Consider the following 17,451-nt stretch of genomic DNA (forward strand, 5'->3'; position numbering starts at 1 on the left):
AGTTTGAGAGCCGCCCAGGCTACATGAGACTCTGTCTTGCAAGAGGAAAGAGAAGAAAAGAAGAGGAGAGGAGAGAAGAGGGGAGGGGAAGGGAGGGGAGGAGAGGGGAGGGGAGGGGGAGGGAAGAGACCAGAAGGGGGAGGGGAGAGAACAATGTTGGGACGATATTTTATTTAATCCTTTTAGAAAGCAATACACACATCACTGGCAAACTTGGAATCAAGCCACACTGACAGATTACTCCTAAAAAGGAAGATGGGGTCAGAAGAAATGGATCCGAGGTTAAGAGCTCTCGAAAAGAGCCCAGTTTAGATTCTCAGCACCCACATGGTGATTCACAATGATCCATAATTCCAGTTCCAAGGGATCTGGTGCCTTCTTCAGGCCTTCAAGGCACCAGGCAAGCATGCAATGCACTTATTATATACATGCCGGCAAACACTGATGCACATAAAATAAATAAAATCTTTAATAGTAAAATGGGCTCCAGAGCCGGCCCGGCAGTTAAAAACAGCTGTTGCTCTTGCAGAGGACCCTGTTTCATTTTCCAGCACCCACATGACAGCTCACAGCCATCTGCACCCACAACTTCTGTTCCAGGGGACCTGATGCCTTCTTCTGCCCTTCTTCAGCACTAGGCACACATGTGGTATGAATATACACATGCAGGCAAAGCACACATACACATACAATAAAGATAAAATACATACATTTAAAAGGGGCAAGGGAGACAAAATATCACCTAACGATATGTACTAAGAGCCAGCCAGACAAGAATATCCATCCAATTCCTTGTTTTGTTTTGTTTTTGTTTTTGTTTTCAAGACAGGGTTTCTCTGTGTAGCCTCGGCTGTCCTGGATTAACTTTGTAGACTAGGCTGGCCTCAAACTTTCAGTGATCCACCTGCCTCTGCCTCCCAGAGTGCTGGGATTGCAAGGGTGTGCCACCACACCCGGCTTAGAATGAAACATCCTTTTAAACAGTAACTGGAAGCACGGAGGAGTGCTACAGGGAGCAATGAAGCAAGTGTGTTTGCGTAAAGTGCAAGACTGGTTTGGTTCTGTGGTTGTTGGGAATCAGGGGAACTAGAAGTCAGACCAGCGGTGCCACCCACAACAGGCAAACACTTTCCCTCTGAGCTGCAACCCTAAGGCAGGAACTGAAGTAGCCATTAGAACATTATTTTCAGGGCTGGAGAGATGGCCCTGGCAGCTCTTCCAGAGGACCTGGGTTCAATTCCCAGCACCCATACAGTGGCTCACAACTGTCTGTAACTCCAGATCCAGGGCACAACATTCGCATGGTACACACACAGTTATGCAAGCAAAACAACCATACAGATAAAATAAAATTTAATGGAAAAATAACAACAACAACATTGCTTTGTGCTCTTTAGTGGATTGGAGTTGGGGAGACTGCTCCAAGGACCCTCGGCCAGTCGTTCTCAGACTTCCTAATGCTGCGATCCTCTAATACAGCTCCTCACGTTGTGGTGACCCTCCCCACCGTAAAACTATTTCATTGCTATTTCATAGCTGCAATTTCGCTACTATTGTGAATAGTAATGTAAATATCTGACCCCAACGGGGTCGCAGCCCACAGGTTGAGAAGCACTGCCTTAGAAGCACCACGGACTCTAAGAACAGTGATACCACTGGTTACAGAGCTGTCTGTCTCTAAAGCTATACGAAAATAAGGACGCGGTACGATGACCAAAGCAAAAACACCACAGGAAATGAAGCCAGGCATGACTAAACGAAAACCTAACGAGAGGATAACTGAATTAGACATGTTTTCCTCTTTCTAGCGTCGGGACTGTTACTATCCCCAACACTTTTGTTTGTTCTTGCTTGCTGAGACAGGGCTTCTATATATAGCCTACCCTGGCCTTGAGGTCACAGTGCAGTGCCTTCTTGAACTCTTGCTAATCCCCCTGCCTCCACCTCCCAATTGCTAAGATTATAGGTGCGTGGCCCCAAGCCTGACTTGCCAATACTTTTTAAAGGGATGGTTTGTGTACTAGGGTGCCCTGAAATTCCTTCCAAAAACTGGCTGGCCCAGCCTGAGGAATGTCAATCAGAGTACTAGGGCTGTCCCTGGGCCCAGCCCTAGGCAATGTAGCTTCCCCACTTCCCATCCTCATTCGGCTCACCAACAAGCCTCAGGCCAACACTGCCTGCCTGACACCTGGTTCCATACTGACAGCAGAGTCCACTGCTTTCTGCCATTCTGCCCAGGACACGGGCTTCATTCTGTCTCAGAAGGCAGAGGTCAGCAAGAGCAAATTGCCATGGAATAGTTTCCTATTTATTTTGCAGGTCACTCAGTCTGAGACGCACAAGTCATCACTCTAGCCCCTTCATCACGGAAGGGCTTGTAGGGTAAACATCTGCCGGAGGGCCAGCCATGCCGGCCATTTTCAGACCTTACCTGCAATCAGGTGGAATGCAAAGCAGGTGGCCTCCCCACCTGTGACTGTTTCCCTTTGTTACTGCCTTGACTAATCACTTTCTCGAGTCCAGATTTGGTCACAGCACCTAATATAAGTCATGAGAGCTGCACGAGGAGGTTATTCTGTGGTGTGTGAGCATACCAGGGCAGAGTCACACAAAGGTAGCTAGTCCTGGTCAGATGCGACACATGGTCACTCATGAGGCATGGTGGCGGCTGAGGCAGTGACTCAGTGGGAGAGAAAGGGCCTGGTATGCCTGGATCCCATCCATTCCTAGTACCACATGTAAAAACAAGACATGGGAAGTTTGAGGTGTGTAAAATCGCTTCCAGCATCACACACACACTGTTTTGAAGTTAAGTTTTTTGGTTTTTATTTTGTTTTGTTTTGTTTTGTTTTGTTTTTGTGTGTGTGTGTGTGTGTGTGTGTGTGTGTGTGTGAGAGAGAGAGAGAGAGAGAGAGAGAGAGAGAGAGAAGGCCTCATGTAGCCTAGGCTGGCCTCTAACTACACATGCAACTGAGGATGACCTTGACTTCTTGATCCTTTACCTCAGCATCCCAAGTGCTAGAATTACAGGATTAGCCACCATTCCAAGAGCTATGTAAAGTTATATATACATATATATATGTGTATGTGTGTGTATAATATTGTGTGTGTGTGTGTGTGTGTGTGTGTGTGTGTGTGTGTGTGTGTGTAGATAACCTATACTCTAAAATAATGATTTAAAGGCTGGGTGTGGTGGTGTGTGCCTATAATTCCCACCATATGGAGGCTAACACAGGAGAATTATTACAAGTTTGAGGCCAAGCCACCTGGTAAGTTCCAGGCCAGCCTGGGCTCAGTAGGATCCTGTCTTAAATAAATAAAGTAAAATAATAACAAATAAAAAGCATACTGCAGTAAACACAGAGACGAAAACCACTGCTGTTTATCACGATGCTTACACAGGATGTGCTGAGCGTAACTACTGCTGGTGCAAGACTTGGAGCACTGTTGGTTTGTACAGCATCGCCACAACCATGATGGACACCCTGCAGTGTGGCGTTAGGACACCGATGGGCGATAAAGATTTGCCAGCTCTTATACAGTCTTATCAGTCCTATGGCAGTGGTCTGTGTACTATGGAGCTGTGCATAACCATAGAGGAAATTGGCCTCTGTCTCATAGGTACACAGATAACACATTTTATTCCTTGACTGCATATACGTGTCCCAACTAAAGAGGCAGAGTGAGAGAGAGGAGACTGAGAGCGAAAATGAAGGATCTGGTAAGAAGGAAGATGGTCAGAACGTTTTTCACACTTTGGCAAGTCACATAATGAAGCTGTGTTCTTCTGAATGACCCTTGAGTGGAGGCCGCTTGCACATGGACCACTGCGGAGCTTGCACTCCTTGGGTCTGGAGCCTTGAGCCCTCTAAGACACAACAGACTTCTCTGATGAGCAGGTGGGCCAAGAGTGTCCAGGAAGCCCCTCTCTTCCTCGCCTTCCTCCACACTCAGTGCTACCAGTAAGGCTCAAGCCAAAACCAACATAAACTTCCCTCCGTCCAGACCTATGATGTGTGACAAAGCCAAATGAACCTTCTTCCCTCAAAGGTGGTTTTCGTAGTGACACACCTCAGAAACCTTGCCCAGGGCCTCAGTCCACACACAATCTCTTCCCGTCGCCACCTGCTTTTCAGCTTTGAGAAGACTGTCGATACCAAGATAAAGTCATTCTCTGTCAGGAGCAGACCAAACCCGAGCCAAGAAAACAAAGGGGAAAGAGTCTGTGCCTTGCAGGAGATACGAACTGTCTCAAGGACTTTCGAGAACGCCCCACCAGAAAGTCTTGATCACACCTGCCCTGTGTGTACAGACTGCTCTGTCAAAGCTTCTCTGGAACATTCTGTGAGGTATCTCCCGACTCAGGGAGGCAGTCTTCTGGTGGCCTCTCCTGCAGTCAGGTGATGCCAACCCCTGCCTCAGTCAGTACGCAGGGCCTGGGGGCTGTGTATGGAGTGACTTACTTGAAATTCTCCCTTTCACTGGCAAAGCTTCTTCTTCCCTTGTATGGCTTACCTATAGCTTGCCCTAGCTTGCTCCTCTTTTCTCACTCATGAACAAATCCTTTCTGCTTGAAGTTACTTTCCTGTGGTTTGTAATAACAAGTCAACTAAATTCCATACTTAGTATTATTTGAAAAATCATTCTTGTGCTCTAAGGATACAGCTCATTGGTGGGAGGCTGCACAAGGCCCTGGGTTCTATCCCCAGCATTCAAAAAAAAAAAAAAAAAAAAGTGCCTTTACTGAGAATGTATAGACTTCTCTTCCTGTCATCATTCTCTAAAACAGACAATATAACCACTATTCACTTAGTGTGTATACTGTATTAATTATTACAAATCATTTAGGGATGATTTAAAACATATGGAAGGGTGTGCATAATGTATGTGCAAATACCACACCATGCTGTACAAGGGATTCAGAAGTACAGTATCAGAAGAGTGTTGGAGCCAGTCTCCCACAGATGCTCATGGACAGTTATATATGGCCTTCAAGGATGTGCTCACAGCCAGGTGGTGGTGGCGCACACCTTTGATCCCAACACTCAGGAAGCAGAGGCAGGCAGATCTCTGTGAATCTGAGACCATCCTGGGCTACAGAGCAAGTTCCTGGACAGAGCTACACACAGAAACCCTGTGTCAAAAAAAAAAAATTTTTGTTTAAAGAATGTTCTTACAGGCCAGTAATTTCAGCATTTGGGAAGCTGAGGCAGGAGGACCAGGTAAGTTTGAAAGGAGGGAGGAAATTGCTGGTGAACGAAAGCATAACCCTCACATCACTGTTAGTCCCATTTCCTCAGGACGATAGGACAGAGACGTCAGTTTCCACCCTAAGGTCTCTTTAATGACAGAGCTGAGCCCTGAATCCCAGGGCTTACCACTTGAAGGACCAAGCTGGACTAGAAGTGATAACTGGGGAGGAGCGCAGAGGGCCTGGCAGAAGGACAGCACCTTCTGCATAGTCCGCAAGAGGCAGCAAACACTAACAATGAGAGATTATAAAACACAAACAAAAACAAATAAAAACTACGCAGCAGAGAGAGGCTCTACCCAGCCCTCGAACCCTAAAATATTTATGGCCCAGACCTTAAAGAGAATGTCTGCTGAGCCTTGCATTGGAGTGAGCTTTATTAGCACTTGAAAAGACAAGCTGAGGCCCATTAAACTTTTAGCAGTTTAATTTGAGCAACCTGTGATTCCTGAAGCAGGCATCCCCAAACCAAAGAGGGTCTGGGGCTCTGTCACTGGGCTGTGCAGTGGAGGCTTGCACGGGATGACCTGACTAATAAAAGTCAGAGCAGTGGTCTCCTTTGATAACCCGGTGGAAAATCCCTCCTTATCCAGGAGTGTTCAATGGCCCTTTATAATTGGCTAAGACCAAGCTGCATTTATACAAGCCCAGGACAAGGGGCCCACTGCTGCCCAGTGAGCTCCCATTAAGTTATTTTAGACATAAGCCTTTAGCAGACGAGCAACAGTCTTTAATCCATAAAGATTACCTCAATATGTTAAACTATATTGTTTCCTGGGCATTAAGGCTCAGCTGTGAAAACACAGTTAATGACTGAATGGTGTGGATCCAAATAATTTCCCAACCCATAGAAATGCACAGTTGTGAAGGTCAGTATGTTAAGGGCATTGAAGAAATGGATATATTATATTGTTAAATACAACTGCTTAGTCCTCAGGCTGGCATCAAACTTATATGTAACCAAAGACAACCTTGAACTTCTGCTCCTGCTGCCTCCATCCCCCAAGTGCTGGGGTTGCAGGCGTGTGCCACCACATCCAATTTATACACCCGGGGATGGGGCCCGGGCCCTGCAGATACCAGCTTTCTACTAACTAAGCTAGATTCTCACCCCCGCCCCCGCCCCGCCTCTAAAGTTCTTAACATGAAGTATCTGGATAAGTGGAGTCCTGTTTGCTTGTTCTTGAGACAGGTTCTCACACCAAGGCCAAGGCTGGCCTCAGGCTCACTGATGCAGCCAGAGCACCCTCAAACTCATGATAACAACCTTCCCACCTCAGTCCCCCCCTGTGGCTAATGAATTAACAGGTATGTGACTCCATGTCCAGCCCACTTTCCTTATTTTAAGTACTGGTATTCTGATCCCGCTTATAAAATGAAGAAAAGCCTTGGAATTCCACTTCTGCCTGGGGGGGTAGGGAGCAGTTTATACATTAATTTTGTCTTAGTGTGTATATGTGTGGGAAATATGGACATACAGGCTTTGCCAGTCTCCACAGTTGGTCTTCAAGCACTCATCAAAAGTCTCGGAAATTATTCATGATGAATAATGAAGAAGGAGGCTGTGTTTGTGTTTTCTATGCCTTCATCTGTGATGAGTTAAAGCTAAAGCTTTCATATTTTGATTGAAATATGAAAGCTACGTACATACTGATGCCAAAATTTAACATAAAACTACGCATAGCAAGAGGTGTGCAAGAGTGTATCAAAACAGAGTTTGTGCTAGTTTGAGGACCCAGACACAAAGTGACATTTACCTCAGAAAGCTCTTCCCCACGGGGCTCCCAGGAAAGCCTAAGTGCAGCTGGAGGACAGACAGAGTTTTCCTTGACAGCAAAGTGTGCAGGAGCCAAGTGGCTGCTGCTGGGGGGGCTCATGAGACTGGGACACAAAGGACACAGAGGCATTTGGCTCTGTGGCAGACCTCAAGTAACTATGGAAACAGCAAAATGCACCCGAAGTTGACTTCTTGACTAAGATAGATGGATGGGACTCCATTCCTCATCAAGCAATCTAGTAGGAAGAATCAGGAAAACACACAAAAAAAAGAAAGAAAGAAATGGGCGATGGAATTGGATCCAGTGAAAATCTAGAGCTGGGGACCATTCAATGGGGAATTTAAGTGAAGATCGGCATCCTAAATGTTCCGATGATAAAATGAACAGACAAGAAATGTTAGAAGAGAGACAGATGCTGCAGTAAAATGTTGGGTGAAAATGGCAAAGAGCAACCTGTTTTTGATGTATGGCCGCTGGTCTTTGAGATGGAAACCGGTGATTCCAGAAATCATGCTTTGTAGAGTCCCTGTTCATGGTGAATAGGTTTTAGTCTATGTGACCTAGAGAATGAGGGAGGAATGATCCCATGACTTCTGAGACTTAGTCATGGAAACTGCAGTGTTTGACATGTGCTACTCTGTCATGAAAACAGTCATGGATCTATAAGAATCCATGATGAGGGACTGCAATATGCACCCATCAACTTGGCAGATGTGTGAGGTTTGTTGTGAAAATGGTGCCCCAGCTCCAACTAAACCTAGGGAAACAGCAGCCCTAGCCAATACCAATGTCAAGAGAGAACAGAGCCAGAGCCACTTTGCAAAGTATGAAGTGTGTTTGCTGTAAGACAGCACACCTTCCAGGTAATGGGGCACACAGCAATAAATGACACAGCCAAGCACATCACCAGACTTTACAGAAATGAGGCCCCAACAAAGCTGAAAAGAGGTAGAAATCACAGGGAGAAAGAGACACAAAGATAGAGACAGAGAGAGAGATGGAGACAGAGAGACAGATTAAAGTAGAGGGAAAAGGAGGAGAAAATGTAGGACTCAATCCAAGTTACCAATTTTCTACATTTATGACTTAAGCACTTATAAAAAGGAAGAAAAATCCAATACAAAACAAGCAAAAGGTGGGAAATTAAGGTGACAGCAGAAACCAGTGTACCCTAGGGAAAATCAACTAGAAAAAAATAAATAAAACACAAAACTAGTTCTTTGAAAATATTTATAAAGCTGATAAAGCCACTTAAGAAAAGGAAAGAGACTTCATTGACTGTGGATCTCGGCAATAGAGAAGAATACATGAATAAAAATTTGAGACTCTAAAATAGCAAATAAGAATATTACTAATAACCATATTCCCATAAATTCAAAAATTTGGATGACATAGGAAAAATTCTCGAGACGACTTCCAAAGTTGTCCAAAGAGACAACAACCTCTAAAGTTATCCAAGCAGACATAGATAACCCATATCCTGCATGTACTAAGGAAAACAAGACCATTGCTGAAAAGTCGCAACCAACCAAGCCACTATGTAGTTTCATCAGTGAAGTGTACATGACATTTAAAAAGAAATAAAATCATTTCCAGATCTATTGAAGGAACAGGCTTTCTCTAGCTTAGTTTATGAACCCAGAGTTATACTAAGACAACAGACAGATGAAGAAATAAAATTTCACACCAATATCCCTCATAAAGACATATGTAAGAATCTTTAATAATAATCATCAACCAATTGCAGCCCATGAGACAACTCAACAGCTAAAGGCACTTCTTACCAAGCCTGATTACCGAAGGTCAATCCTGGAACCTCACGATACAAGAAAAGAACTGTGTGTGCTTGTGCATACAGACAAGCACACACACACACACACACACACACACACACACACACATACACACACACAGTATAAACACATAAATGGTATGTACAAATTAATAAGTAGATGTTAACCTAATGCACCAAGAAAACATGAAAAGAGTAATTCATCATAGCCAAGTATTCTAGACATGCAAGGTTGATTCATTATTCTAAAATAATACAATAAAATTCACCATAAGCATAAGACCCTGGGTTTGTTCTCTAGGAAGAGAAGGGGGGTGGATACAGTAATAACAGATTACAGAGAAACCCACACAGTTCTTTATTTTAGTGAACAAAGAACAGCATTTGACAAAATTCAGATTTCAACATCCATTCATTATCAATGCTCAACAAACTGGAAATATAGGGAATTTCCTCAAGTCGATAAAAGGCACCAAAATAAACTTTAAACGGCCCTCTAATATCACAGTTAGTCATAACTACCAGAATTCTTTCTCCATAATAAAAAACAAGATAAATCGACACGGGTATCAGACAGTACACTCCTGAGAGATACCACAGGAGATGGCTTAGTCAGCACCAAAAAATTCATCAATGGAAATCAGAGCAATTAGAAAATTATCCAGACATATGACTGTTTTATCAGAAAATACTTTAAAAAAACACCAAAACCCTGCAAGAGATAATGAATGAGTTTAGCAAAACCCGTGACATACGGCTAATGAACAGAACAACTGGAAAAGTTATTTTTGACAGAAATGGAACTAAAATTACTAAGTACTTAAAATATATCTGACAGAATGCATACAAATTTGGTATTAAAATCTAAAAAGCACATGAGAGAAAATTTTAAACACTAACTAAATAAAGGGGCATTCCGTGCACATGGATCCCAAGGTGCAATTTTGTCATGAGCCAGTTCTCCATACTAATCTACAGTCACTCAAACTCCAGTCAAAATCTCAGAGGGAGGGCGTCTTTCATTTTTTAATGTGGGGGAGGGGCGGGTAGATCAGAGGAGCGTGCACACAGGTCCTGGTGCACTTATGCACGGTCACCAAGGGCCTCTCACTGGCTAGGAGTACGTGCCCCAGGCTGGCCTGGAACTAACAGCAATCCCCCTCCCTTATACGAATACTAAGATCATAGGTGTGTGTGTGTGTCACCACACCCAACTGCATTGTTTGGGGGGGGGGCAGGGATGGAGTTAATATATTTATATTTTTTACTATGTGCACATGTGTGTTTGTCTACACGCATGCCACACGTGTGCCGGTGCCGGTGGAGGCGAGAAGCGGACTTTGGTGCCTGTGGAGCTGGGGTTAGAGGCTGCTGTTGTGAGCTGATGGTGTGTTTTCACTCCATTTATTTACTCACTGTGTGAGCGCACACCACGGTATACGTGGAGGTCAGGGGACAGCTTTCCGAAGTCAGTTCTCTCCCCCCACCGTGTGGGGCCCAGGCTGTCAGGCTTGGTGGCAAGCCGCAGGCACCTTCACCTGCTGAGCCACCTCACCAGTCCACACACTGCTTTCTTCTAAACCCTTCCTGCCTATGACTGGCTGGGTCCGCGGATGCGGAATACACAGTCAACCTAATTGTACTATCCTCCCCGCAGCCAAACTCAAGTGATTAAATGCAAGTTCTAGCCCCTTGGGCCTGTGTGGACCACAGACCGGCTGTGTAGGCATCTGTCACATGCACACGGTACTGAGCACGGAGCCCAGCACACTTTCTGGTATGTAAATGACCTCTTGCCTGTGTGCAACAAGGCACACCTCTTGTCCCAGCGCTTGGGAGGAGAAGGCAGGATATGCAGGAGTTCAAGGCCAACTGTAGCTGCGTAGATAGTTCCAGGCCAGCTTGAGCTACGTGTCACAAAGCAAACAGACAAATATATAAATGCAACCTTAGTAAGTGCAGTTTTATTTCTTAAAAGTGTAAGAGAACTAAAGCTACATTCGGCAGTAGAATGGTTGCCTAGTAGGCACAAGACACAGGATTCAATCCCCAGGCGGCAATGAAACAAACAGCAAAAACCTGTTTTAAAACCTATATTAAAAAATATTTTAACATATGAAACAGGTGTTGCATGCCTAGTGAGGCCTGTCTCAAAGGGACATGCCAGAGAGGAGCCACGGAACTCCTGCCTTGGTTCACACCCCTGTGCCAGCTCAACGCTGCCGCCTCAGCCCTCAGCGGCCTGTGCTCCCTGAACCACCCCTTCCCCACGGCTGCAACCATGTGTGAGCCTTTGTGAGCCTGGGTGACTAAGAGCAGAGGTGCAGTGAGCTGCTATTCTTTAAACTAACACAGGCATTTCAAACATGCTGCCACTTAAGAGCGCAGCTTCCTGTAACTGACGCCTGCCCGCGTCTCAAGTCCTCTCCAAGTAAGACCAGCGTTTTCCAAGCTGAAAGGAAAGGTGAGGCTCAGACGCAAACTCCCTTCATCTGCAGGATCTGCAAGAACTGTGACTGGGGCATCTAGGTTTCAGCCTTGCCTTGCCTCTAGAAGCAAGCTCCATTTCAACTTCCTGAGTTAAGAAGCCGGCCTCATGGCCCCCACCGCCATCTTGATCCCCAGGAGGAGTGCTCCCTCAGCTGAAGGCGGCTCCCACTGCTGAGCCCTAGTGCCCTTGAGGGTGCCGCTCTCAGACAGGCTTCTAGAAGCAGCTTATTTCCCCGTACAGTAGACTTTCTTGCCTGGCAGGATCTGATTTCAAAATTGCACTACGTTCTAGAAATTCAGGTTTCCTTCTTAGAGGCTCCCAGACTTTCGAGAGTGCTAGGAAACCTTGTCACCCGCACTCCTGCCCTCTGGGGTTTGGGGAGAAGATTATCTGCTGTGAACGAATTAAACACACCTCAATGTGGCTTTGCAACAGGGACTAAGCAAATCCTACAACGGGGACTGGTTTTGGTTGAGGTGCTTTGGCAGGCAAACTCCCTGGACCTGTCTTCTTATCCTTAATCTCTCCCTCTTGCTTTGGAACATTTCCCTGGGATAACAAATTTGAGAAAAGAAAACAGCCTGCAAGCAACCTGTTTTCTCCAAGGAAAAGGGAGATGTGGGAACTGAGAATGGGCACACCTCCTGGGGCAGTTCCAGAGGGGTAGGCTTAGTGACACATACCTGTGGCTCCAGTGCTTCTAAGCCAGAGGCAGGAAGGCCAGGAGTTCAAGGCCAGCCTCAGCTACATAGCAGTTTGAGGCCAGCCTGGGCCACATTACATCCCATCTCCAAATAGAAACAAAAACTGAAACGTCCTGGAGGTTTGTGGATGCAGCTCAGTGACAGAGCTGTTTCCTAGTCGTGTGAGGCCGTGGGAACAGGCACCCACGGGTTTTTGAAGCTTCAGCTTTCCTGACATTCATAGATAGAAAATTACATCCAAACACTTCACCTCTATTTGATACCGTCTTGAGGAAATTAAAAATAGCAAGAGGTGGGTTTGTTTCAGGATAATGCACCCAAGAAAACACTTAGTTCTCGCTGAGATGTGTGTGTGTGTAAGTATATACATAAGTGTTTGTTTCTGAAGTGAGATCTTGCTGGCCTCAAGTTTGCATCAGTCCCCTTACCTCTGCCTCTTAAATGGTGCAATTATAGGAGTCACCACACCCAGCCTTCTCCAAGTTGTATATTTAACATTCCCGGATATTAAAAACATTAACATACTCTTTAAAACATGTAGCGCAGCATTACTGGTTTTTCTATGGGGGGGGGGGGTATTCATTTGTTCATTCGTTTGCCTGGTAAACAGAAGTTGAAACATTGACAGGTACTAATTACAGACTTTGGATTACTAAGTTTATCATTTGCCTGGCATGGTGGAAGGAGGATCACAAGTTCAAGATCACAGCCTTCACTACAGAGCAAGACCTGGTCTAAACAAGGACGTGGGATGTAGCTCAGCAATGGAGAACTTATGTAATGTGGCTCAGGAGTAGAAGACTCAGCAGTATCAATGCCCTGGTGTTGATATCCAATGCTACAAGGAAATAAGAATTTTTTAAATTACTGTGTAAAGAAACTACAAGTCAAGTGTAGTGGCTTGTGCTCTCAGAAGGCTGAGGCAGGAGGATGTCCTTGGGTTCAGGGTCAGCCTAGGCTACATAGTGAGTTTCAGGCTAGCTTGAACTGAATGGACTACAGGATAAGAACCAATCTTCAGAAAGAAAGGAAAGAAAGAAATTAAGAAAAAAAAAAGAAGGAAGGAAGGAAAGAAGGAAGTGTTGTGGGTATTTAAATTGTATACGTTCTAAAAGAACATTATACCAACAAGGAAGGAAGGAAAAGAGAGAGAGAAGAAAAGACAAAACCTACGCAAACATGCCCAAGAAAATCAGTCATCTGGCAAATGGGATTTCCATGTATTTTCCTCCCACCTTCCCTTCTGATTAGTTTCCCTCTCTTGGCCATCCTTTTCGGAAGATTCTATTCAGGATATAAATTATGACCCAAATTCTGTTTCTGAAGGAAAACACTGAGTGCCCCAGCATTATTACTGCCCTTGGCATGTTAGAAATGTTAGTAACTAAGCCTTGAGCTGGCATTTAAAAACCACCCTGAATCACCTCCTGCCTCTGGCACTTTCTCCTCCCCACTGCACCTGTCTCGGTCACACTAACCTCCCAGGACATACACAATCATCTCTTCCGCTCCTCTCTTCTTGAATACTGTCCCAACCCTGACCCCCTTCCCCTCCCCAAACTCCACTTGTCAAATCCTCTGCCTCGAACCCCCCCAACCCTACCCATTCTCTCTGTCTCTGAGTTCCTGGAGATGGTTTCCCAATGCAGTCTCTTACAGGAATTAAACCTAGTAGGGTCTGAATCACCCCGCTCCATTCCCCTCCTCTCCCAGCTCTGGTGTTCCACGTCACAGACAGAGCTCAGCATAAACACACTCGTTACTTGGAAAACAGGAGCAGACCTTAGTTATGGCCTCAGCTGCGTAGCCAGAGCCATCTCTTGCTCCACGCCATTTATTTGTTGTCAAAAATTGTACACAAATTATACAATATGTAATCTATAAGATAACTATCATTTATGAAGCATTTGCTAGGCCAAGGACCTTATACGACAGCATTATGTCCCCTTAAGATTTTCCCTTAAAGGACTGACTTTATATCCGAGCCACTACAATGTCTTCATGTTATTGAAGATTTTCGTTTTTTAAAATATTTTTTCATTTATTTTTTTTTTGTTTGTTTTATGTGTATGAGAGTTTTTTTGGATGGATGGATGTAAGTCTAAAGAGTGTGTTTGGTCTCCTACAACTGGAGTTACCAGTGGTTGTGAGCCACTAAGTGGTTGCTAGGAACTGAATCTGGATTCTCTGAAAGAGCAAGAAGTGCTCTTAACTGCGAAGCCATTTCTCCAGCTCCACATATGCTTTTTAGATGGCTATGGTAATTATCTGCTAGACTGTTTTTCAAAAATGGAGAGAGAAGTCAAAGAAAGTCCCAGGCCTGGTTGTACTCCTGCACTCGGGAGGCTGAGGCCACGGAGCGTTACCTAAAACTCTAAATTCAAGGCCAGCATGGAAAACATAGCAAGAAAGCTTTTGAGCACAGACATATTCATTATCCCTGGGGTGTGACATTATGTGCAATACTACTGGGATATATGTAAATAAGCTTTCAAAGGGAGCAACATGGCATTGCCTCACTGCGAACTGCAAGCGGCCTGCTAGAGAAGAGAACAACATCAATGATCGACCGAGAATTGGTAACTGAAGATGTGACAAATTCTATTTCTCTCTATTTCGGGGAAGGTGGAGGTTTTGGGGAAGGCTGAGATGGTCTCACAGGGTCCAGGCTGGCCTTGAACTCACTATGGGTTCTCACTATAAGTCATTACCTCGAGCGGCGCCTGCCTCCTGCTCTCAGGAGCAGGGAGTACCACTCACCACCATGTGTGGCTGAGGTTAAAATTTCATGGATGAATTAAAAGCTGTACTTATGCGCATCCCGGAAGTAGTAAAGATGCTGTGCTCTGGGCACCTGGCTAGAAAGACCCAAGATGTGATAATTCACTGAAAGTAAGAGATACCAGGTGGGAGCCAGCACCAAAATGCTTCGTGAAAATAGAAACTGGAACTATTACAGTGCTACATCACATACCCTCATTTCAGATCACACTCTATAACTAAATCAGATGTATATATAATCCTAATATAGCAGTTCTGCTACTTATGGAGATGTGGCTGTGCTCCTGTATTAGCTGGTTCCAGGGATTCAACAAGCTTCAGATTGAAAATATGAAGGGAAAAATGTGCACACATGTGTATACAGACTGTTCTTACTCTCACCCCTTAGCTGAACAGTGTAAGCACACAGCACATTTGTTGTGTTGGCTGTGACAGGTCATGGAGAGAGTATTTAAAGGCCAAAGGAGGATGGAGACAGTTGCTATGCAAAGAAAACACTGTTTTTATGAGGCTCCTGAGAAGCCTGGGATTTTGACAGTAACTACATCAAATCAACCCCCAATGAGGTGAGTTTTAAGGTGAGTACAGCCCTGCCTTCCAGGAGAGTCACTTTAGAGAGATACTCACATGGAAATCCTCACACCACTCTAGAGTGAGCTGAGCACCCTCATGCAAATTAGGAAGAGTGGAGCTCAGAAGTTAATATCAAAGCCTCCCAGCCACTTCGAAGACTGTCTGCAGGCCTGTCCGACTTGAGTTTGTTCTGAAAAGGCGGTTCCCTCCTGTCTTTGCCACTGTCTGAACTGTTCTGCCTCCCCCTGGCAAGCCCAGGATATGAAGTACACACTTGCCTCAAAGTTAAACTCACAGGAAGAAGCTGAAGCACAAAGACCAGACCTAGATGGCTTCTGTGCCCTCCAGATGCAAGCCTGAGGAGCTACTGTGGAAACAGGACGTCTGCCAGCTCCCAGACACCCTCTGCCCCTCGCAGGGCCCTGCATTTCATATAGCCTATTCCAAGCCAAGAGACGGAGATGAACAGGCAGCTGAGTGTGGTGCCTGTGCCTGTAATCCCAGCATTCAGGACACTAAGGACTGCTGCAAGTTCAAAGCCATCCTGAGCTACTTGGCAAGTTTCAGGTCAGCCCGAGCTACACAGACTTTGTCTCAAAAAGGAAGGTATGGGGGCACAGTTGGGGAGGAAGAAGGAAAGGGAGAGGAAACAATCCCCCAAAATCTACTGGGGGATATCCCAAGACACCCTGTGGGTGCCCAAACCACAGAGGGTCCCAAACACTACTCATATTGTCTTTCCTAAACATGCAGGTATACGAGAAAGGTCAATTCATCAAGTGAGGGACTAACAGCAATAATGAACAGCGAAGAAGCATAGAACAATACAGTGAAAAAGTGTCATGTGACTGTGCTATCTTCGCCATTGAACCAATCATATTTTGACCCTTCTTGACCACAGGTAACTGAAACCATTGGTCCATGGGACTGCTGTATTCTAGAAAGAGGGGAACTGAGAACAGTTCTCTCCTCTACTCAGCCACATGTTTGGTAAAGGGAGTGGAGAACTCAGAGCCACAGAGACAAGGAGCCAGCCTCCTGGAACAAGGTCCACACTCAAAACACACACGGCCTCTCTGGCTTCTCTGGCTTCTCCACGTCCTCAGAGTTTCCCTTTAGCACACCAACACTGGGGAGTATCAGAAATAGCCTTTGAGTTTTAGGCAATGCATCCCAAGCTTACAGTGCAAAGTGACAGTTGCATTTAAGACAGGGGCAGGGACTGCCTGCAGGGTGGGCACCTGAGCAGTGGGGACAGTGGGTGGGGAGGCTTCAGTCCCAGCCCCTAGAGGCCGGGCTCTGCCTCAAGCAACCACTGCCATTCTCCAGGCAAATGGAGAGCAAACAGTGTCTAGGGGAATTCTTCCCCACCTTCCCTTTCAGTTAAGTTACCTAAAACTCTAGATGCCAATGAAAGATTTTCTTTTAGGTGACTTCCTCCAACTTTCTACTTACTAGAGCAACAATGTGTCCATTTAAGACTGTGTGAAAGCCAGACCTGGTGCCCTCACCTTTAATCTCCCCACTCCTGAGACAGAACGGTGAGTCTGAGGACAGCCTGCCCTACATAGCAAGTTCCAAGCAACAGAACAAAATAAAACAGTGTTACCAGTCCAAAATCCCTACATTCTTCCTCAATATTCTAACAACTCTTAAGACACAGTCATAATAGTTTGGTGAGCAGTTGAACAAGGGATGTTTTGATGACCCTGTTTCCTGTCACACAAAACAAAATTCTGACCTTGAAGGTACAAAAAAAAAAGTGCACATCTTCCCCGGTTGCATCTTGCCTCTCGCTTCCAAATGCTAAACCTGACCTGTGAGGCCCGGCTTTGACTCACCTGAATGTGCATGGCGCCCTCTACTGCTTCTGCTAGGTTGCCGCAGCCACTGATGAGCAACAGCTGCTGCTCAGCGCTCAAGGAGCCTTTGAGAGAACCCGACTGCTCCAGCAATGTCATCTCCTTCCTGCAAAGAGGCAGAGAACAGTCGCTGTGGCCACTAAAAACAAATGTAAGGACAAAGATGGGCAGATCCAGAGTCACAGGAAATACAGCCTCACACCTTTTGGGCACTGCTAT

General features: G+C 45.4%; 1 protein-coding gene across 1 annotated transcript in view; it reads right to left on the minus strand.

Annotated features, from left to right (window-relative positions):
- Nucleotides 1-17,451, minus strand: part of Cryl1 (crystallin lambda 1) — a 111,483-nt gene that overhangs the window by 66,517 nt on the left and 27,515 nt on the right. Inside the window, exon 3 of the mRNA XM_055616822.1 lies at nucleotides 17,212-17,338. Within this exon, the coding sequence (XP_055472797.1) occupies nucleotides 17,212-17,338 (127 nt within the window). The remainder of the gene's footprint in view (nucleotides 1-17,211; nucleotides 17,339-17,451) is intronic.

Source organism: Psammomys obesus, unplaced genomic scaffold (genome assembly GCF_907164565.1).
Source record: "Psammomys obesus unplaced genomic scaffold, mPsaObe1.curated_primary_1811, whole genome shotgun sequence".
NCBI lineage: Eukaryota > Metazoa > Chordata > Mammalia > Rodentia > Muridae > Psammomys > Psammomys obesus.